At 32.1% G+C, this 23,741-nt stretch overlaps 1 protein-coding gene across 1 annotated transcript; it reads right to left on the reverse strand.

The window, feature by feature from the left end:
* Positions 1-5,016: 5,016 nt before the first annotated feature.
* Positions 5,017-10,183, reverse strand: LOC133185746 (uncharacterized). Its single transcript, XM_061321046.1, has 5 exons — positions 10,102-10,183; positions 8,358-8,504; positions 7,043-7,138; positions 5,242-5,359; positions 5,017-5,132 (listed from the first exon to the last, which is right to left on the reverse strand). The coding sequence occupies exons 1-5, from the start codon at positions 10,181-10,183 to the stop codon at positions 5,033-5,035; spliced, it is 543 nt and encodes a 180-aa protein (XP_061177030.1). The 3' UTR covers positions 5,017-5,032.
* Positions 10,184-23,741: the final 13,558 nt, after the last annotated feature.

Below are 23,741 nucleotides of genomic sequence, written 5' to 3' on the forward strand. Positions count from 1 at the left end.
TTTCAATTTCAAGCTTCATTATGAGACTTTTTAAATAAAATAATATATTTAAGAGTTATCCTTCCTGGCTGAAGATCGAATATCCTTAAACTCAATTATTAATTTTACTAAACTCTTTGAGGAAAAATTCTTCTAGCAAGAATTCTTTTAAAAGAAAAAAAAATACAAATTGCTTTAATATTATAGGAAATAAAATCACGAGTAGGAGAAGGAAATGCATCTATTTATCTTCTGCTTAAAATATTTGGATCTTCTGACAATGATAATGAATGTGGCCAATTTTTCGAGTACAAGAAAAAAATACATCAAATTTCGCTCTATTATTTTTTATGTTTCCGTATTGAAGATTCGGTGGTATATAGTTTTTGCCCTGTCCGTCCGTCCGTCTGTCTGTTTATCTGTTGTCCGCAAAAACGTTAACATTGCTCATAACTTTTGATTAGTTGGAGCTATAACTTCCATATTTCACATGTGTATTCCTTGTGACAAAGCCTTTCTTTGAGTACCATCATATTTGACCTTTTGTCCTTGACCTTGGAGATTGATCCAGTTTTACAAAATTTGACCCAACTTTAACCTTGACCATAATTTTGAACACTTGGTGCTAGGCCTTTCATACTTCACTTGTGTAATTCTTGTGACAAGACCTTCCTTCGGATACCAACAAGTTTGAACCTTTGATCTTGACCTTGGAGTTTGACCTACTTTTGAAAAATTTTAACCTTGGCCATTACTTTTGAACAGTTGGAGCTAACGCTTTCATACTTCACATGTGTAATCCTTGGGACAAGATCTTCCTATTAGATATCAACAACTTTGACCCTTTGATCTTGACCTTGGAGTTTGACCTACTTTTGAAAAACTTTAACCTTGGTCATAACTTTTGAATGGTTGGTGCTAGGGCTTTCATACTTCACATGTATATTACTTGTGACAAGACACTCTTTTGGATATCAACAATTCTGACCCTTTGACCTTGGACTTTGACCTACTTTTGAAAACTTTAACCTTGGCTATATCTTTGGAAGGATTGATGCTAGGGCTTTATAATAATAATAATAATAAGAAGAATACTTTATTTAAAAAGAAGGTTACCCGATTAGTACAAGTATTATTCTTCCCCGGAGCCTTCTGCAGACAAAATTCAATATACATACATATACAAATACACATATTAGGTTATAGTCATGAGTTATTTGGACATTGTTTTACATATTTTTTTAATTTGGTGCTTGAAAGCATTGAGTGTTGGAGACATTTTTTATATATACAGGTAATTCATTCCATAACATAACATTCCATTACATAGATTTCATATTTTACATGTGTATTTCTTGTGAGAAGGCCTTTCCTTGGGCACCATTAATTTTGACCATTTGACCTTGACCTTGATGTTTGACTTACTTTTGAAAAACCTTAACTTTTTCCATATGTTTTCAATGGTTGCTGCCAGGACTCTCATATTTCACAGGTATATTCCTCTGGACAAGACCTTACTTTGGGTACCAACATATTTGATTTGCATTTGAGAAAGTTTAACCTTTGCTATAAGTTGCCATACGGGGGCATCAGTGTTTAAAAAACACATCTTGGTTTTTTAGGTCACCTGAGTCACTCAGGTGACCTATTGCTATCCGTTTTTGTCCGTCGTCGTGCGTCGTCCGTCGTCCGTCGTGCGTCGTGCGTTAACATTTAAACATTTTCAGCTTCTTCTCTGAAACCGCTCAACCAATTTCAACCAATTTTGGCACATAGCATCTGTGGGTAAAGGGGGAAAAAAATTGTGAATTTCATGGTCCCTGCCCCCCTGGGGCCTGAGGGGTGGGGCTAAAACCACCAAAATTAATGCAATCTTTAAAAATCTTCTTCTTTACTCCTGGACATCAAGCAGTCAAACTGTAGACATGATTGTAATAAGCATTGAGCCCTCTACCTAAATTGTGAAATTCATGGCCCCGGGGTCAGGGGTTCTGGTGCTAGGGCGGGGCTATATAGATCATATAGTGAAAGTGCATTATTTCTTTGAAAATCTTCTTCTCTACTCCTGGGTATTATTGAAACAAATTGAATACATAGTTATGATAAGCAAGAGTGACTCTACCAAAATTGTGAAATTCATGGCCCCAGGGTCAGGGGTTCTTGTGCTAGGGCGGGGCTATATAGATCATATAGTGAAAGTGCATTATTTCTTTGAAAATCTTCTTCTCAGCTCCTGGGTATTATTGAAACAAATTGAATACATAGTTATGATAAGCAAGAGTGACTCTACCAAAATTGTGAAATTCATGGCCCCAGGGTCAGGGGTTCTTGTGCTAGGGCGGGGCTATATAGATCATATAGTGAAAGTGCATTATTTCTTTGAAAATTTTCTTCTCTACTCCTGGGTATTATTGAAACAAATGAAATACATAGTTATGATAAGCAAGAGTGACTCTTCCAAAATTGTGAATTTCATGGCCCCTGGATCAGGGGTTCTGGTGTTAGGGTGGGGCTTTATTTATTATATAGTGAAAATGCATTAATGCTTTAAAAATCTTCTTCTCTGCTCCTTGGTATTATTTAAACAAATTAAGTACATTGTTATGATAAGCAAGGATGCCTCTTCCAAAATTGTGAAATTCATGGCCCCAGGGACAGGGGTTCTGGTGCTAGGGTGGGGCCATATAGATCCTATAGTGAAGGTGAATTATTTCTTTAAAACTCTTCTTCTCTGCCCCTGGGTATTATTTAAACAAACTAAGTACATTATTATGATATGCAAGGATGCCTCTTCCAAAGTTGTGAATTTCATGGCCCCAGGGTCAAGGGTTCTGGTGAAAAGGGGGGGGGGTTCTATTGATTATATAGTGAAAAAGCAATTTTTTTCTGAAAACATTCTTTTCTGCTTCTGGTTAAAAAGCAAAGAAGCTAGTGTATAGTTATGATGAGCAAGAGTGCTTCTTCCAGAGTAGTGAATTGCATGACCCCAGGGTCAGATGTGCTGGTGCAAGGGTGGGGCTCTTGATAATATAGTGAAAATGCATTATTTCTATTAAATAATCCTGTCTGCTCCTCAGTGTTAAGCAGATAAACAAAGTGATTACTTATGATGTGCAAACTTCTGGTTCCAGGGTGAGAGGCTCTGATGTTTCTCCATGGAGGGGGGGGGTCTATTGATAATATAGTGAATCTGTAGTAAAAATGCATTATTTCTTTAAAAATCTTCTCTGCACCCGGGCATATCAGAGGCAAAAAGAGTAAAAGTTTTAATAAGGAAGGGTATTTTTACCAGATATTTGAACAGCTGGACCATTTAGTCAAGTGTTCTGGTCCTAGCTAGGGCACTATTAATTTGTAATCTACTAAGAGGAGTTATTCCCCTTTGCCATTTACTTTTGATAATTAATCACTGTAAATAATGTACTTGAAAGGTTAATAGAATAAGAGAATTATGCAAGAATTGTTATTGTATAATACAAAAAGTACTTTCATAGTTTTAATGATCAGGTAGACTTGTAAGTAATAGATAAATAAAAATGAGACAAAAATAACTTGTCTTATTAAATGTTCATCAAAGATCAAGAGAGGCCAATGTAAGAGATTTCAACAAGGAATTAAGATGGTACAGAAGCAGTGATATTTTGTTAATTTACTGTATGGTGAAAGTGTTAAATGAGGAACAGATTAGAACCTAATTTATGAACTGTGAATGAATGCTAGACTAATTATTTTTTTGATCCTGATCACTCTATTTTTCTTGCTTTTGGGCAACAAAGCTTCACCTTTCAGTTCATTTTATACTCTATGGATCCTCTAAATTGTTGTATTATACTCAGGTGACCGTTAAGGCCCTTGGGCCTCTTGTTGTTTTTGTTTTTGTTTATTTGTTTGTTTGTTTTTGTTTTTGTTTTAATTTTTGCCAACGGAACTGACCAGGATCAAGAAGGGAGTGGACAGAATACATACTGGTCGTACAATCATAAAACCACTTTGAGAATTCTGTAAACAGGGCAATAACACGGACCCAACAATTCCAGTGGTGGGATCAGGTGCCTAGGAGGGGCAAGTATTACCTATTGACCGGTTGCACCCGTCGTGAGTCTTTTGTATTGATTAAGTAGAATATTACCTAGTTAAATTTAGTGTAAACCAAAGATGTTACAGGGATTTTAACACCCATGTGATTTATACCAATTGATAGGACTTAACGAGGTCTTGTAGTCATAAAAATTATGCATACTCCAGCGAAACGTAAGAAGAGAAAGAAAGAAGTTGTGAATACAACATGATTTCGTCGATCATCTGTCATGCACCCTTCGAAATTGCATAGCAGAAAGTTGTGACATGAGGTCAAACAAAGAAACAGATTTTTTGAGCATTTATAGTTTTTTGTCTGGTTATCTACATCAAACAAAAATAAAGAAAATCACCATTGCACTTTATTAAAGAGTTGTTTGTACACACGGTATCTCTTTTTTAAGACAGCCTCAATTGAAGCCTTATTCTCGAATAGCATTTAAAATAATACAATAATAATGTACATGGGTAAAGTACTATTGGTCATGATTTCTAAGTACAGTTCACTAATTAGAATCAGTAGGGGAAGAAAATAGTGCACTTAAAAGAAATACATCTTGTTCCTGAACTGGCAAGGGTATATAAAAGTTCACCTTATTAATGCAGTAGCCATTTTCAGTTTTGAGATATATTTGAAAGAAAAGAAATTAGATCGGTTGATATGTGCCTATCCTGAAATTATGAATTTCCCTACTTTTACTTTCATTTACAGGTGTATTTGCGAACATCTGCATTTTACCGGAAAGGAATGTGACATACCACCTTGTGATTCTAACCAATGAGATAGAAGATGATGATCTTTCAATTGAGGGGTGCTATCTTTCTCAAAGAAAGTTAGAGACAAATTTATATAAGAGAAAGTTATTGAGTTTAATGAGTTTGATAAAGTCTACTTGCATTGTAGAACAGAGGATTAATGCTGAAGTTTAGAAACTTATTCAAACATGATATATATGAAAAGAAATTTTAAGCACATTTATTTTGAAAAATGGTAGATATTTTTTTGATAGTTTAACTTGTAGCGACTTTTTCTATATAGGCATTCCCTGATGACGAAACCAAGATTACCCCCCATTCTGAAAAGAAAAAAAATATACTTTTCAAACTTTAAAATTCTAAATTCTATTATCGATGTCATGATTGTCATTTGGGAAATCATTTACAGAAAAAATGTGTTGTACCTACCCGTCTGGAATTGGTTGCCTTCCGGTGACTAAATATCCTGGCCCAAAGGGTGATACAAAGTTTTCTTGCGTTCGGAACCAACTTCCACATTCATTGTCATTGTAGGAAACTCCAAACACTACAGAAATAAGGAGACGAATTCACAATTGTATTTCATTTCTAGAAATACAGGTACTTGCAAAATTGGAAAGTCAATACATAAGAATATATCCAGGACTGCTGAAATATGATTCCCTAACTTGTGGTTCTATGCTTATGTCCACAATCCGTATTATCCCTATCTATTTTGCAGAAAAAGCATTTAGCAAAAACTAAACGTTTTCTACTTGTAGAGGTGATTAAGAAATCCAGAAGAAGATTTACAGCGACAAACTTTTATGCCATTTTTCTCAAGCACAGATAAGCAGTCCAGGTAAAAAATCAAATTCGAAAGAGAATAAAATAATGAAAATCCAGACTTATTTTATTTTTCATTGTTTGATTCAATGATATTTGCATATATAAGCGTCATAAAAAACATTGCTTAAGAACAAGATTTGTGAACTAGTTTGTGAACTAGTGATGCCCCATTATGACAACTTATGGCAAAGGTTAAAGTTTCTTAAATGCAAGTAAAACTCCAAGGTCAAGAGATCAAAACTTTTTGTACCCAAAGAAAAGCCTTCTCAAAAGTAATACATCTTTGATATATGAAAGACCTAGCACCAACCCTTCAATAGTTATGGTCAAGGTTCAATTGTTTTCAAAAGTAAGTCAAATTCCAATGTCAAGGGTAAAAATAATTGGTGTCAAAGGGAAGGTCTTGTCACAAGGAATACAAATGTGAAATATGAAGTCACTCGTACCAACCATGAAAGTTATGACCAAGGTTAAATTTTCAAAAGAAAGTCAAACGCCAAGATTAAGGATAAAAAATCAAAACTGTTGGTATCCAAGGGAAGGTCTTGTCATAAGAAACACACATGTGACATATGAAAGTCATGGAACCAACCGTTCAAAAGTTATGGCCTAGTTTAAAGTTTTTAAAAAGAAGGTCAAATTCCAAGATCAAGGTCATAGGGTCAATTTTTTTTATATATAAGGGATGTACAAGTCAGAAGGAATACACGTGTGAATTAGCCCTCGCCGTTTAAAAGTTATGGCCAAGGTTCAAGTTTTTCAAATAAAGGTCAAACTCAAAGGTCAAAGTAAAAAATGTTGGTACCTAAGGGAAGGTTTTGACACAGGGAATACACATATGAATATATAAAAGCACTAATACCAAACGTTCATAAGTTATAGCTAAGGTTAAAGTTTGGTAAAATTTTGCAAAAGTGGGTCAAACCCTAAAATCCAAAGATATGGGCAAGGTAAAAGGATTTGCGGACACACAGAAAAACAGATAAACAGACAAACGGAGAGACAGACAGTCAGACGGACGGACGGACAGAGCAAAGCTAAACGCCCCCGAATCTTTCATTACGGCCTGGAAATAGGAAATGTCTAGCAGCTACGAACCAGAACATCAAAGGATCCGTTTCTGTAAAATATAAAAGCCATAGGTCCATCCAGTCAAATGTTATGGGCAAGGTAAAAGTTTTTTGCGGACAACAGAAAAACAGCTAAACAGATAGAAGGACAGACGGACGGACGAACAGAGCAAAGCTATATTCTCCGCATTTTCGAATACAAGGGCATTAAAAGATGCACCGAACACGTTCACAAAAAAGATATGCAATTTTCTATCGCATTAAACCTTTTCATAACATTACAGATACAATTATCTACATCAATTAATAGAAAGTTTCTAGCAGCTACAAACCAGAACAGCAAATGATCCGTCTTTGTCCCCCGTCAGAATTGATTCCATTGAAGTAGCTTTTCTGCGGGCACACAAACGCTTCTAACGCACCAACGTCTAAAAAATAGAAAGATTTACTTAATTTTTATCTGAATATCACAAATATTTCCGCCAAGGTATTGCGCAGTAAAACGGAACGACAGCGGGAATTTTTCCACTCAATATCATTTTTATTTCATATTTTAATGCCTATAATTTTTTTTCAATTCATATCAATAGAATCTCTTCCGGGTTTTTTTTCCATAAAAATCCTTACAACATCAGCAAGGAAATAAGCTCTTAAGCACCTGGTTTCCAAAGTTACAGAATTAATATCTTTCAAAATGTATGTTTTATATTTATCTTTCAATTCATAAACTATTGTACACATAAAACCTAAAATAACATTTAAAAACAAAATGTACAAAGCATTTTAAATGAGGATTTCTTGGGAAGATTTTTTTTCTTGCGGGAGGATTTCAAACAATAAATACATAAAAAAAATGGTAATGTTTATCTTGGAGTGTCTTTTAAACATCTTCTAATTTAAGTACCTTGTTTTGCACAACTATTTTTTCATCAGACGAATAGTAGTGACTTAAATTTTATTTCTGGAAGTTGAAATTAAGACATTGAATGTTTTTTTTAAATACACAATTCTTACCTTCATAAATCTTTTTGAAAAAATACAATGTTTTCTTTATATTTTATTTATAACCTGAATAAATTGAAGAAAAAAAGAGTTGTGACTTTATGTTTTTGTGTTCAATATATAAAAAAGAAGATATAACTATAATATTGTTACATTTAAAAAAAATGTTATTACTGCTTCGCTAAATTTTAGAAACAGAATTTAGTCATGTAACGTTTTTTAAAGCTTTTAGTGTTCATTACTATTTAAATTATATATCGTATTAGATATTATAAATATATTTCATGACAAAACTGCCATTACAATGCTTTCAGGTGCGTGCCTCTTTAATTGTTTGTATAACGGGTATGTGTATGCATGTGACGTCAGATAAAGAAGAAAATGTATCGTTACGTTACAATCACAAAAGTAGTCCCCCGGCAATTACAGTGCAAATTGATATTACTCTGTAAATGTCCGGTTACTTGCAAATGCTATACAATTTTCTGAGAAATATATTAAAATTTGTAATTTTAAGTATGAAGTTGTTCTTAAAAATTTATATTAAAAGTTGTTTCTAAGACTATGCTCAAAATCGTTTATCTTCATGTAAAGCAGTGTTTGCTCCATTTTTTCCCCTTCATATAAGATTTTATTTGGACTTACTTATAACGGCACATTGTTTAACAGTTCCTGGTGGAGGAAGACATAAGGAACCGAAAAAAGAGGTTGGATCGCCGCCTCGAAACACAAGTGCTCCGTCTCCCGAACAGTTTATATTTGAAAGTTGAATAGAAATGGGTTCTGTGTTTTCTACAATTAAGTCTCAGCAAGTGAAAGAGTCAATAGGCAAACAAAGTAAGAATAGCTAATAAAAGCACACATCTTTAATGCTCGTTATTGACAGTAATCAGTCCCCTATTCGATAATATAAGTCTACTGCATGCAATACCTGATTAAGTATATATACAAACACAAACTAAATATATGCATCAATACTATGTAAGGCAAAAATCGTTTTTCTTAAAATGATGTGTACATGAATATCGTATAACGGGTATTTTCTGCCGTTGTCCAATTTTTGCGGAATTTTGCGGATAGGACAAATCCGCAAAAATTACAATCGCAAAATATTTTTTCAATATTCATTCAGGTATTTTGTACTTGCAATTATGATAAGTGGTGCGTATGTCTGGCAGGGTTCTCATTAACGTAAGAACCTGCGTACTGGACACCGCAAAATTATTTGGTTACTTTGTCATAAAGGAAGGTTTTTAAAATCGATGCGTCCGCAGACTCAAGAGTGGCCACATCCTCGTTATCGAAAAAATTCGGGTGTCATCGAATTTCGAAGATTTTAGATGTCAGGATTTGTCCAAAACATATTGAATCAATCCCTTCCTAGCTGTAAATAATATCAATTAAATAAGTTGATACAAAAACATCTTTACTTGTACCTATATCGCAATTATTAGTCCAAACACCGATAGCTGCAAACAACACATAGTAGTTTTTCTTTTTTAAACATGTGTTTTATATTGAGACAATAATTACTGCTTGTATATACACAATGTGGCTCGATTGTCTCGTGAGTTTCACCTAATGCATAAGACTGATAGGATTAGTTACGCCTCAATACACATGACACCTGTGATTGTTAACCGTCAACTTTTGGGTACTTCATTATGCAACTGTTTGTTTTAGCTTAAAATATAAACACCAAATTAATTTTGATGGCTGTTAACTAGAAATGTATTTTAGAATATGGCACGGATGCATTTATTATCATTATCTACATATATTTAACTACTAGTATTTTAATAGATCGCATAAAACGTCTGTAGAATAAAGATTTGTATTGTTGTTTGGGTGGAATGACACTGCATTAATTCATTTCAATTGGTACTCGAAATATTTTTACAAAAACTAACTAAAAGATAGTAGTTTAATTAAGCATAATAGCTTAATAAGTTTTCATGCACCTTTGATCAATATGTCTTAATGAATTTATAAAACGTAAACATAATAGCGTTCTGATAATTCATAAAGTTTAGTGCATGATCATACCCCGTAAATAAATTTTTGCGGTATAGTGCAACCGCAGAAATTGAAAACGCAGAAATTAATTTGCAACCTTTAAGGGGTTAAATCGCAAAAATTTCCAACCGCAGAAAATACCCGTTATACGGTATTTCTAATGGAAATTACAAAGGAATCCTCTTAATTCATGGTGCTATATCTAAAGTTTTGTGGATTGGTATCGTGAATCACGAGATTAAAGTAATGCATGTATTTAACATGGTATATTGTATTTATAGCATTTTAAGACTGAATGAAGTTTTCCTGCACAATAACTTTAAAGTGCTTAATAGCTGTGATTTCTTATTTATTCTTAAAATGTACATCTTACCTTGAACAACACCCCCTAGCTTAATTCTTCCTGCATATACCGTCAAACATCCCAACAAGCAAAGAAATACATTGAACACCATGTTCTTTTTGAAAAGAAAATATGCTCCACGTGCATTTTATGGATGTGCCTTTGACATCGACTTAAGAAATTTGATAAATGCTGTTATTGTGCATTTTGATTGATGAAGACTAATTAGATTTTTTAATTTGAACTTTTAAGGAGAATATGTAAAATAAATCAAGGAAAACCCTTCTTGTTCAGATCAATTCTTACTCATATATTTTATCTTTTGACTGGTGAAATAATAAATATCTCACGCTTATTTTTTCTTCAATGTGCCCTTTTTTGTTTTGCTTTTCTTTTTTATATTATCATATATATATATATGCTATATTTTTTTATTTGTGTGTGTGTGTGTGTGAGAGAGAGAGAGAGAGAGAGAGAGAGAGAGAGAGAGAGAGAGAGAGAGATATTAAAGGATGACGTGATTGGAGAGAGAGAGAGAGAGAGAGAAAGAGAGAATGACGTGCTTGAAATTCATTAAAATGTTGAGTGCAACAATAATGTTTTAGCCGACGGTAAAGGAATTATTATATGAACATTAATTTAAGGCATATATGAAAGATTCTATTGTTTAAAGTGGTTATCAAGTTGAAATTTACCTGCAATATCGAAACGTACTGTTCAGTGAAGCACAACATTTAAAATAAGATATATAAAAAGAATCTTTAAGTGATTGTTTGAAATGTTTCGACCTAGCCTGCAATAATTAAGATGAGTATAATAAAACAATTTTAATGACCAATTAAGCTTCACGCTGCTCAGAAACCATTACAGTGTGTATTCTTTTAAATTTTCTTTATCTTTTCTTCAATTTTTAAAAGTAAACATAACTTTAAAAGACACTTTCTCGTTTGTGAAATATCCCTTTGTACTGTCCTGACCCTTAAATGAGTTTTATCTCTAAATAATTAGCATTTCCCGGCAAATCTGTAAAAGTATATACTGTAAAGTAACTTTTTATTTGCGTAGGAGAAAAATCCGGAAAATTCGGAACCTTCTTTTACTTGCAAATATTTTGTGCTGTAAATCAATAATTTACGTATTAAATATCTATGTAAAATGTTTCTTCAGTCGCGAAAATAATTTGTTGCGGATGGATTTAAAGCTATCGAATCGCGAATAAATGATATTGCAAATAATATTGGTTTACAGTATTGCAGCAGACGTATGAGAGGGTGTTTTGGTATTTACTGCCATTAAATATCACCTATTCAAAAAAGGTGATTTCACCTATCTAATTTGTGATATCACCTATTCGAACAGGTGATCTCACGTATTCATATTAGTGATATCATCTATTCAGCTTTTGAATTGGTTACATCAACTTTCGGAAAAGATGATATCACCTATTTGATTTTAATTAATGACATCACTTATTCGACGAAGAGTGATATCACCTACTCGAATAGATGATATCACCTATTTGATTTCAAATAAGTGTTAGCACCTATTTGAGTATCTTCTCTTGTATATGTGACAAAAAATGGCTTTTTGGTTGTTATTTTACATTATTTTTTCAATTCTGGTTTGAAGAGTTTTAATATGAAAAAAATATGTAGCAATAAAATTCCCCAAATTCACTTTTTTGTCCGTTCAAGTCAATTCTTCAAATCTAAGCCAAAAAAGAATTTTTACATACAAGATCTCTTACAAAAAATACTAGATTTTGTAGTGCCCTATGTTACATTATTGTGTTGCACTCCTGACATCTGATATGTATTTTATTTAACATTGTTTTAAAAATTATAACACACAATAACCCATTCTTACTTTGTAAATCAATTTGTCGTTTTGATATTTTTCATCGCTTACGGTAAGTTTTTTTTTATATTTTGAAGACCTTAAAACATGATTATTTGCAAAATGTAATATATATGAATTGTATTTAAATATATATATGAAATGAAGAAAACTATTCCCTGAATTGACTGTAAAGTTTCTGTAATTTGTTGATAGACATAGTGTTTTGAACATCATATAGTATTAAACATTTTTTTCAACTTATTTTTTAGTTTGTTTTGTTTTGTATATTGTTTAACGTCCCTATCGAGAATTTTACACTCAAATGGAGACGCCACCACTTGCTGGCGGAGAGCTGCAAATTTTGTCCTATACTCGGCACTTACGGCCATTAAGCAGTGAGGGATCTTTTTCGTGTAAACACCTACTGCGACACGGGACCTCGGTTTATACGGTCTCATCCGAAGGACCGGTCTCCACGATTCGAACCCGCGACGTAAGGATCAACTCCTTACTTTGCGACTCCAACCACTGCGCCACGCGGGCTACTATTTTTTAGTAAAGATAGTTAAAAAGCATTGTTAATCATAAAGCAGTTCCGTTACACTTCTGGTTGCAGTAAAATTTAAAAATAAAACCATAGAACACAAAAATTCATAAAGTGTTGGCAACATCAAGTGGTAATGAAATTGTGCAATATTTATAGTCCAATACTTCATAATTAAAACAGATGAAAGTATTCAAAATTCGCATTTTATCTGGAATTATTCCCTATTTATGCCAAAAAACTAGTTTAAATGTATATTTAGAAGATAAAATATATTTTATAGCGTATTTTCCTTTAGAGGACAAACACAATAACCCACTAGAAAAATTCTACTCATCATTTTTTTCTTTATTTTTATTTTTATTGGATAATTTATAATTCTAACATATTTGTTGCACTCCTGCCCAAAAGCATTTGGGCCTTTAAAGTAGAATTGTGAAGTGAAAATTACATAAGAACTTGTTCTGTTGTTTCAGTAAAGTGGAGGAGGAATTACTGGAATTTGATGATAATTTTTTAGTGTGTTTATTTTTTAACATTCATTTAAAAAATCACAAAAAGATAAAAACACATCTGAATTGATAAAATTAAAAAAAGTAAGGATTTTATTAATAAAACTGGCAATAATTTAGTATTGATAGAAAAAGATCATTATTAATTAATGAATACTTCTAAGCATGAATAGAAGTGTTTTCGTCACACAACTTGAATCTTTAAAAAAATGTGTTGCACTCCTGACCATAGAAATATAGATCTGAAGCACAGACAGATCCTGTAATTGATAAATCTATTTGGTAAAAATGTTCTTTGTGTCTTTATTTTCCAAAATAAAAGTCAGAAAATCATATAATGTAATAGTTTTTTCATGCTTGGGAGCAAAACATCAAATGTTGCACTCCTGACATTATTGGGTATGCACATATACTTGACTCTCATTAATGCTGCTTGTGATTTATATAACATTTTTAAGTTTTAAAATGTATATCAGTTTTTGTTTTACACTTCGAAAATTCTTTTTTATCTTAATTTTCTTTCAGAATTTTACAATTGATGATATTTTGGCAACACTACATTTTTTCTGTTGCACTCCTGTCATGGTATAACATTTTTTTAAACATCAGCCATGACCACAACTTGATTAAACAAAAGTTACTACAGTCCACATTTAAAGCTCAATACTTTGAACACTATCAGGAAAGTCTTTATTTTCAACAGAAAACATTAGTATTTATTTCACAGATCTCCAAAAAATATTGAAATTTCAAAATGTCACAAAAAGGTGTTGCACTCCTGACAATTTTAGCATCATTTTTGGGCATAACATTTTTGTTAATTGAGATATCAACGAGATATTTGGCAGGTATTTAGACACTATCTAAAGACATATGCTGAGACATAGAAATCTATTTTCTTTGCTTGTATTTTTAGTGTGGGTTGATAAATGTGACTTTGGTCTTTTTTTTTAATTCACCCATATAACATACGTGCGGTCCCCCCTCTTTGTGCCAAAAGATCTTATAGCAAATCTTCAGATTATTTAATTAATCAACGCCGAAATAATAATGAATGGGGCCCAAATTAAGTTTAACAAATTATCTTTTTAAAAAAAAGTTTGTTTAAGAGTAACGGAATCAATATCATAATTTTTAGTCAATGCTAAGAAAATAGAGTTGGTCTTCGAAAGATTTGTTTAAATATTTCATCCTTTATTTCGAATTGAAGCAAGATTGTCTTCAAGAAGGGACCTTTTTAAATTTAATATGGTAAAAAATGCAAATAGGTGATTAGAATATTACCTATTCATTTTGTATAGGTAATGATATCACTTCTTAAAATAAGTGATATCGCCTATACGAAATGAAAGGGTAATATCACCAATTCAAATACGTTATATAACCTATTCAAATATGTGATATCACCTATTCAATTCTAAAAGATGATATCACCTATTAATTTTGAATAGTTTTTATGTACATTCTTATCAGTTAAATATGTTGCCATTCTTAATACGTTTAGATAGTGAACTCGATTATATGTATTTTAAATTTTAAGGTTGCCAATGAATTTATATATGCATGTATACATTATACTGCCTATACTTTATTCTTATTTGCTGCAGTGAGAGGTTAAGGCATTGATGACTAAGTCATTCAGTCTTTCCTGGGCCGTGTCAATTTAGCAGAGTGAAACAGGTTTTTACAACCCTTGAATCAGTTAATACTTATTTCCCTTTTTATTTTACACACAGGAAGTCTTCTTATACTCAAAATCAAAGACTTAACCACGTGTTAAATGAATTTGTTGACATGTATGCTCCAGAGGTTATGGGGAATAGCCCTGTGACACCTAATTAGTACATGTATAAATGTGAGATAGAAAAATAAATATGTGAAGATTACTTTTTTATTAAATGAATATTTCAACATATATACAAGCGTTTTATGATAACTTATTACGATACACTATAAATATACATTTATAAAATAAGTTAACATTCTAATCAAAATCACCACACATCAAGCTCGTAAAAAATATCTGGCTAATTTATTGACGATTAAAAATATCATTGAAACCATTTAAATCCAAATTTATAAATATTACAGAAGTGTTGAGAATTAGAAGATCAGATCCTCTCTGATTTTCCCTTTTATAAGAAACTTGTAACACACAAGACCAAGAATATTACATGCTGAAACTGCAGAAGAGAATCACTATAAAGAAGAATGAGTATTCAGAGAAATAATTAGGTACTGGAAAAAGAATTCCTTACAATTTCTATAGCAAAAATAGCCATATTTTGAGTACAGTATAGATTATTTTGCACGCAATACAGTTAAGGTACGCAATGGAAATATCGGCGATTTTTTTTTTCCTTTTTGGTAAGAATAAAATACATTTTTAAAAAGGATTTGCGTTTCTTTATTAACATTCTACAAAATGTTATATTGTTAAAAACTACACGTTGAGGACGATTAAATTTTTTAGACTTATCACGTGATGTCACAGTCATGTGATTTTAGCAGTTATTATACTTGAACTATTGATGTCATCAAAAAATTCCAATATTGCAAAGGCATAACAAAGTTAAAAATCTAAGTTTAATTTTAAAATATTTTCAACATCCTTTGAAGTTTGTAAAAAATGTTGCAATCATATATAGATTCAACTAGCCAATGGCCGAAATTACATCTGTTAGACTGCATTTTGCATATTTTCCTTGTCAACTGCATTAAATTCAGGAAAAAAAACTGATTCATTTGCAAGATTTTATCAGGTTCGCATAACTTTTCAAATATTTTAATATTTCTTTGGTTTATGCGTAAAAGTTTGTCATGATTCTTTGAGAGTATGCCCTTGCAATATACCATTCATACTTTATTTCCTTCATTAGAGGATTATGTGAAGACATAAAATTACATATGCTAGTATACAATCAAGAATAAACACATAGTAAATATAGATACAAACAATAAAGTAACATGCAAATAACGAGCAAGGTTAAAGGGAAAGGGAAATAAGAAGATAAATAATTAGTCAAATAATAAATAAATGATATTGATATATTCAAAATTTTGTAAATTAAAGGCCACTGCATATTGTAAGTGTAAGTCTGTTGGCACATTTGCTACTGGAATTGTACGGCTCGGTTGAAACAAGTGGCAACATTTCGTATGTATCGAAAGTTGGTCACATTAGATACACGCAGTATCACTTGATTGGGGAATGTACAGAAAAAATTATGAATAAAATCATAAAATAGGTATCACATAGAAATAAATGGGTTCTTACATATCTGCATTTTGTCATTGCGTAAAATATTGACCCGCCTCTCACTGCATACATTTACTATATAAAGTGCATTGCGATCAGTGAATTGTTTATAGTCTGCTGTGTGGGCTTTAATCAAAAATACACACGCTATACAAACGTGATTTTTTATAGGAAACAAAATGATTAAATGATTTGAGAAACATGATGTGTAATAAAAAATAATTACTTTCCACAAAGTTTAACTAAATAAGTCGTTGTAATTACAAAACAATTCAGCAAGATCTGCAATTAAGAATGTAGCCTATTCATGAATATTGATGAAGGAAGTGCATAAACAGAACATAGACACCCATGTCCGCGGGAAATCATCGACGACGAGGTACGTTGCATTTTGACTATGATTTTGAACAAAAGTTAATATCTGTCATTACAGAGTAGATGGTTAATACTGGTTGTTTTCAAAGATAAGTATCTTTAAGCATAAAACGTATGCCATCCACGTCAAAAGTTATTTTGTATACCAAACGGCCTTCCTCGTTTTTTGACGCCATTTTTGTTTATCAATCTAAAAGTAGCGACGGTGTCACATGATGCATGAATTTACATAGAGGCTTTACTTTCCTATTAGGATAATAAATAATTATAATTTGAGATCTTTATAATGCGGTTATTTCCAATCGTGTAATTTACAATATTTTCGAAACTTTATTTGGTAAACAAAATAAAAAATAAATTTCCAACTTTATTTTTAACTGACGCAAGTTATAGCATGTATATCTTTAACGACAAAAATATATGCAATAGAAAGTTTTAATGTAGTTCAAAGCTCTTCGAAAGTAAAAATCGCATATAATTTCATTTTGAAGTAATTTGAAGAATTATTATTTTGAAGTAATTCTGTGCATGACTTTGCTACTTTTTGCTTTCTTGTTGGTAAGAAGACAAAGAAGAAGAAGTGGTTTCAAAAAAGAAATGTTTCAGTGCAGTTTGGAAATCCTTGATATTAAAAAGGTATATCATAGGATTTACAAGAGAATTGATATTTGCTAAAACAAACAAAAATACGACGATATTTGGATTTATAGGTTTGGTGAAAAATGTATCCATTACAATAATTATCGCCAATGGGATTGTAAACAAAAGTAAGGCAAGTAGTAAGGAACCTATTATCTTCATCGACTTTACAAGTTTTCTTCGCTTTGATTCGTTTATGTGTTCGGAAAATTTTGAAGAATCATTCAACTGACGATTCTTCAGTTTATAAATAGACAGACAGTAAAACATGAGAATCAGAGATAGAAATGTTGATCCAAGTGTTGTGAGAACGAAGCCAAGGAAAGTCATCTTCTCACCAAACACATCCCTATAATTGCAACTATTACTGTATCTCGAAGGCGAGATCGAGCTGAATATCATAGCCACCAAAGTAAACCATCCAATAATGCACACAAGGTACTTGCGTTTCTTACTAAAAAGTTTTTCGTTGAAGTCATTTTCAGAAATGACAAGAAAGCGATGTAAACTTATACAAAATATTTGATAGAAAGACATCAACATACTCGAAATACCAAGTACATTCAACAAAATACATAATTCAAATAAGTTTGAGTACCTGAGTAAAAAGACACGAATACCTTTGAGAAATGTACTGGTTCCTAAGACAAAATCATTAACAGACAGACCCAAAACCAGGAATAAATAGGTATTATCTCGTAAATGACGGTTTGTACTAGATACAATTGTAACTAAACCATTAAAGGACATCACAAGAAAGCCAACTGACATTCCGCTTACAGGTACAAGCAAAGAGGAATACTGAGTATCTTGTTCTGTTGAACTGGTTGAAGTAAATGTTGCGTTGTCTGTCCATTTCCTTGTTACCATATCTGGTAATCTCGACGTGGGCTTTAATTCTTTAACCTCTGAATCAAAATACGAGTTGGTAGTTCCTGTAACACGGGTATCAACATTTGCCCGATTTGACCATTTTCTGAGATTCATTATTTCTCCATTATCAGTATCTGTCAGGTTTATCAAATCCATAACTGGAGGAATCGTAGATGGCGTCGTAAAGATGACTTTCCATTGGAACATTGCCACTAAAATTAAAGTCCTCAGTACTGTTTTTCCATGGCAAATACGACATTCAAAATTCTCCTCACTTGTCATTTTGTTTGTCATTGTCATTTAAAGTACCAAAGACTGAGCAAATAAGTATGTAAGCGTCTTACGTTTGAAAAATTGATCAAGATTGTATATTAAATAATGGAGCAAATATACTGTAAATTATTTTTTTCATCAAGAGAACTTTATTTTCGCTTAATTCCTAGAGGTCGTCTGCACGCGAATTCAAGTTTATTCTGCTGCATATTTTCATCATCACATGAATATACAACAATGACAATTCTCACTTATAAATACCAAATAACTTCCCTGCAAAAACATGTTTCGCTTTAAGATATAGATCTACTCTAAATGGGTTTTGAACATATCATTATGTATATGTTTTAACACTCACAACATTATGTCGATAAATTTTGAGGTTTAACATACAGATTTTGAAACATACTACTACCCCAAACGCACGCTCCAAGAATGGTACACGTTCGCTAGACGGTTTGCAGCAAAGACTTCACGGTTTAAAAGAAATGTTTTACGTGAAACGCAGAGCAGTTACACAAAAGACTGAGCGAAACAGTTTGCAGTTTTTACACGCTTTATACTCGTTTCTCACCCGCTTTGGCCTCGATCTGAATTTTCTATTCGGAATCTCTCAAGAACTTTCTTTAAATTATTATCATAGTAATCATAGGAGTGCATAATTCAGAATCGCGATCTTTAAGGTACAAATGAATTAAAACTTGCTACACCATTGCTATGTTAACCTATAAAGATATTCACCGTCCAGTTGTAATTTAAAAATTTTATTTTGTGTTTAATCGGCTTGTTTAAAAGTCAAATGATTACCATTATATCTGCAGAATATTTTTATCGAATATTACACATTGAAAAATAAAACATTTGTCATTCATAATCTCTTAGCATGTTTTTTTTTTTTGGTTTTTTTGTTTTTGTTTTTTTTTTTTATATTTAGTATTGGAATAAATGTTTTCGAGTTACTTACTAATAGATTCTAACTATAATTTGCAAAAATACAAGTTATTAGTACACTGCATCGGAATGGAACGGTATTTTTATCGTGTGTGTTTGATTATCAAATAACAATAATATACGAGGGTTGTTCGAAAAGTTCGTGGACAGTGTCAATCTACGCTATATTACTTTCAAGAACTTCAAGATCACTACATTTTCATATGTAGAAAAATGCTCGACAGACTCACTGCAGCTAGTTTTTGCTTAGCTTACCAAAGATTAACTCAAACACATTCACAGAGATGAATATGTCATTTATTTGAATGACGGTATAAAAGAAAATACTTTACAAAAAAGAAGAGGGATCAGACAAGCTCAGATTGAAAGTTACGTAAATTATGAAAAATGTCTGATCCCCGAAAAAAAGACTAGAAAAAAATTCCTATAAAACAATATGATCAAACCTTTTAAGAAAAATGGCACATCAAAACAAAATGGGCCATATTGTAAAGTACAAGAATCCACATAATATGAAAATACGAGAGGTTGAATTGCTGGGGCTATGGCGGGTCTTCAAGTATACTGAGATAAGGGTGTGGGTATCAAAATATAACTGATCCGCTCAGCTGAGATGGCACATCAAAACAAAATGGGCCACAAGATGTGGAATGCTTGCTTTTCGCATCCGCGCCATATTCATTATGTTTCTGTGTGAGGTTTTATTGCACGTTTGTGAAATTTTACCGAGATTTTCTCTAAATTTTGTCCTGCTCCCGGACTGATCGCCTAATTTTCAAGGCTTTATACTTTGAATATGAAATATATCATGATTTATTTAACAATAGATGAATAGTTTTTTAAGTAAATAGACCGTAAATGACGTACTATAGATTCCTAAATATACGTGAGGAATAAATTATCGGGTAATTTCGTGAGAAGCGTAACTCCCGAAGTAAATTTACTCGCTTTTATTTTTAGGGTGCAGAAATCAATGCAAAAACCTCTTGATCAACCGTCCTCTCGCGAATTATTGTTCTCGCGATTTGACGTTCAAGAGTCATTTTGCGATTATAAGAACTGGCAAAAAAATGAGGAATTTACAGTATTGCTTCATGATAGTTTTATTGCTAAGGGGAAGAGCAGAGTTCCTCTCAATTATTTTGTTGTATATTGCTTCCTTAAAAAAATAAAATAAAAAAGAGTTAAGATCACCTAAAATGGAGTTTATCTATATACATGTATGGTTATCAAATGCCTTTAAATTGCCGTACAATATACTTAATTCCAATTGATATGTTTACCGTCATATATTTATAAAAAGTAAACTGTATTATACACTACCACGTAATTTTAGAGCGTTGTTCTTGTTGATTTTTTTTATCTTCATTCTTAGAATACCTATATGATATATCCGAATTATGGTAATTATAAAAACACATTTAACACATTATTATGATTACTTCAATTATTTCTTTTTGAAAACAATAACGTGCTTAAGACAGTATACGGCATAAAATAATAGAAATCTATATCCAAAAACATTCTTTGATATATTAAAAATAATTTCAACATTAAAAACCATATTGTTAAACAGGTTTAATCTTTTAATGAAAAACAAAGAATATATCAAACATACCTTAATGAGTAGAAAGATGTGTTGGAAGGCTACTAGCTTCAGTTTTACAAGTAACATTTAATAGCATACAGTGACCAACTGGCATAATGAGCTCGGATATTACGAGGTATTTCTTATAAAGAGATGAGTTTTAGTCCAAAATCAATTCTTTATTTCCCTTAAGAAAAAAAGTGTTAAAAAGGTGCCAATTAAGAGAACGTACTTTAAGAAATAACGAGGTTTTCTCAACCAGAGCTGTAAGAAAAGAATTCTAACAATTAATATTTAATATAAGAAAATGTGTGATGTATATGTCAAATATATTAAGTAATATTTGCGATAATTACCAAGATGCCTCATATACCTTTATATAATTTTGTAGGATAATTTTGCTTTTGAATCTTGGTTTTCGAAAACAAAAGATACCAGTTACGAGATTAAGACTATATGTGCATGCTGTGATGTTTGTTTGTTTGTATGTTGTTTAACGTCCCTCTCGAGAATTTTTCACTCATATGGAGACGCCACCACTTGCCGATGGAGAGCTGCAAATTTTGTCTTATACTCGGCATTTACGGCCATTGAGCAGTGAGGGATCTTTTTCGTGCCAGCACTACTGCGACACGGGACCTCGGTTTATATGCTCTCATCCGAAGTACCGGTCTCCACGTCCCACAGTGGGATTCGAACCCGCGACGTTAGGATCAACTCCTTACTTCGCAACTCTAGAGCAGACGCTCTAACCACTGCGCCACGCGGGCGACTATGAATAAACAGTGAAACAATTGCAAAATTGCGAGAAACAAGAAAATAATTATATCTTTGTATACTAGTATTAGGGGATATGAAGTTGATTTTCATTTAATTCTAAAATGTCCACAAAAAAGATATTGGAAGAAATACATAAAAAGTTAAAAGATAAGTGAAGATAGAACAGTAACCATGCTCAAAAGTCTAGTTTAACAATACACATTGTAGGAAGGGCAAGCACAGACCTTTGAAAAGAGGGATGAGATCAGATGCCAAGAAATGACAGACATGGAAGACGATTTTCGAAAGGGGAGATCCCATTGCCATTTTTATCAGCCTCTTTACTACGGACATTTTTGCAGTTATTATCCTTAGTGATCTTCTCTTAACTATAATTTGTTGTATATTTATTGTCATTTTATAAACGGCAATTTGTGTGCAGGCTACATGTTAAAATAGGAATCCAAACTTAACAATACTGTAAATATTTCGAATTAGAAAAATTGATCATTTTCTTCTATAAAACCTTCCGCTGCAAAATATAGTTCCTAACTTAATGCTTTCAGTATGGAATTTAATGATGGGGTTTTAATTGAATATAGTTAAATTAGCATTGCAGAATCCAAATTTATTGTAAGAACAAAAACATTATGCAGATTTTTTTAGATAGAGGTCTTCACAAAAATCTGCTGAAAAGCTCAGGAACGAATCTCGTTAAAAGTGTTTGTCTTTATGCAGTTTCAACTAAAGCTTAGGGAATACCCTATCTTGATCATATGGATTACAAAATACAGCATAATAGACTACATGTAATTTTTTATATGTAGAGATCAGTTATTTGAATCTGTTTATGCCATAAGCCTCTGCTATGGAGAAAGATTTAAATTATACCCAATCACAGTCACTGTTCAATTCGCGTGACATAACATAGCACCACATCATTGACTTACAAAAGTCAACAAGATTGCAGAATTTGTCAGAGAAATTTACCACACACCTTCTCCCTTCATAGTCCGTAAATTATTATTTTACAAAGCTGTTTATATGTGTTTGTAATGTTGTATGTCATTATATTCCTTTCGTTTGTGTCATTTTACATGTCAAAAAAATGAATGGCAGATTTTTGACAAGTGCGTTTTGTGTAATTTTTTTTTTTGGGGGGGGGGGGGATAATACTGCCAAACTGACAATTTCTTACGACATGGTAGTTTCCATTGTCAATTTTATCAGTTTTTTTTTTACTATGGACATCTTTACTGTTATTAGGTGATCTTCTCTTAACTATAATTTGTTGACATGTATATCTATTGACATTTAATAATAAAGCACGCCTCCTAGCTAATTTTAACGATCATAAAAAAGTTGTAATGTCTTCAAATTAGACATGCCTCGTGTAAACGGTGGTCAGCGTGCGGGTATCAAAATACGATTGACTCTCAGAGCTGACCAAAAGACCTTATACCATCCTTGGCTAGCGAAATTGATTAATACATCGGCCAAGGCGTGGATGTAAGAATTTTTAAAATAAAGGAATTTTACAAGCATTCAATCCTTATGGAAACCTTTACATAAATACCAGCATTAAATACATAAATACGATTTTTATGCTAATAATTGTTGTTTTTTTAGTCAAGAAACAGTGGATATAAGTACATTACTTTTCAAGTGGCTTTGTACAAGACATATACGAGATATTCACGTAAAGTACATCATTATTACAGCGTAAAGTAATTAATGGGACACCTTCCCGGCTATATTTTCACACATAGTGATGTTTTTAGTCAAGGATTAGTCCAAATAATCAACATTTACGCTTTCCAAAAAAAAAAAAAAAAAAAAAAAAGAAGGATTTTTCTTTTGATGATTTCAGCAATTCCCATAGAAAATTAAATCATGCCAAAATTATTCTTTTAGCTCATCATATTTTCTTAGATTTTTTATTACAAATATTTTGAACATGTTAGATTTAATTTATGATAAAATAATTTGTTTTGCAATGAGTTTGACGTTGGGTCGATATTTTAGCTAAATTCACTGGACCGGTATTGATAATGCTAG

The sequence above is a fragment of the Saccostrea echinata genome, unplaced genomic scaffold (genome assembly GCF_033153115.1).
Source record: "Saccostrea echinata isolate AGI-Se365-2 ecotype Australia unplaced genomic scaffold, CSIRO_AGI_Sech_v1 ptg000012l, whole genome shotgun sequence".
NCBI lineage: Eukaryota > Metazoa > Mollusca > Bivalvia > Ostreida > Ostreidae > Saccostrea > Saccostrea echinata.

Coding starts and splice junctions, on each gene's coding strand:
- LOC133185746 (XM_061321046.1), bottom strand. CDS start 10,183: ATGGTGTTCAATGTATTTCTTTGCTTGTTGGGATGTTTGACGGTATAT. Junction 8,505..10,101: donor GCTAGGGGGTGTTGTTCAAG/GTAAGATGTACA, acceptor ACTTAATTGTAG/AAAACACAGAACCCATTTCT. Junction 5,133..5,241: donor AGGCAACCAATTCCAGACGG/GTAGGTACAACA, acceptor TTTTCTTTTCAG/AATGGGGGGTAATCTTGGTT.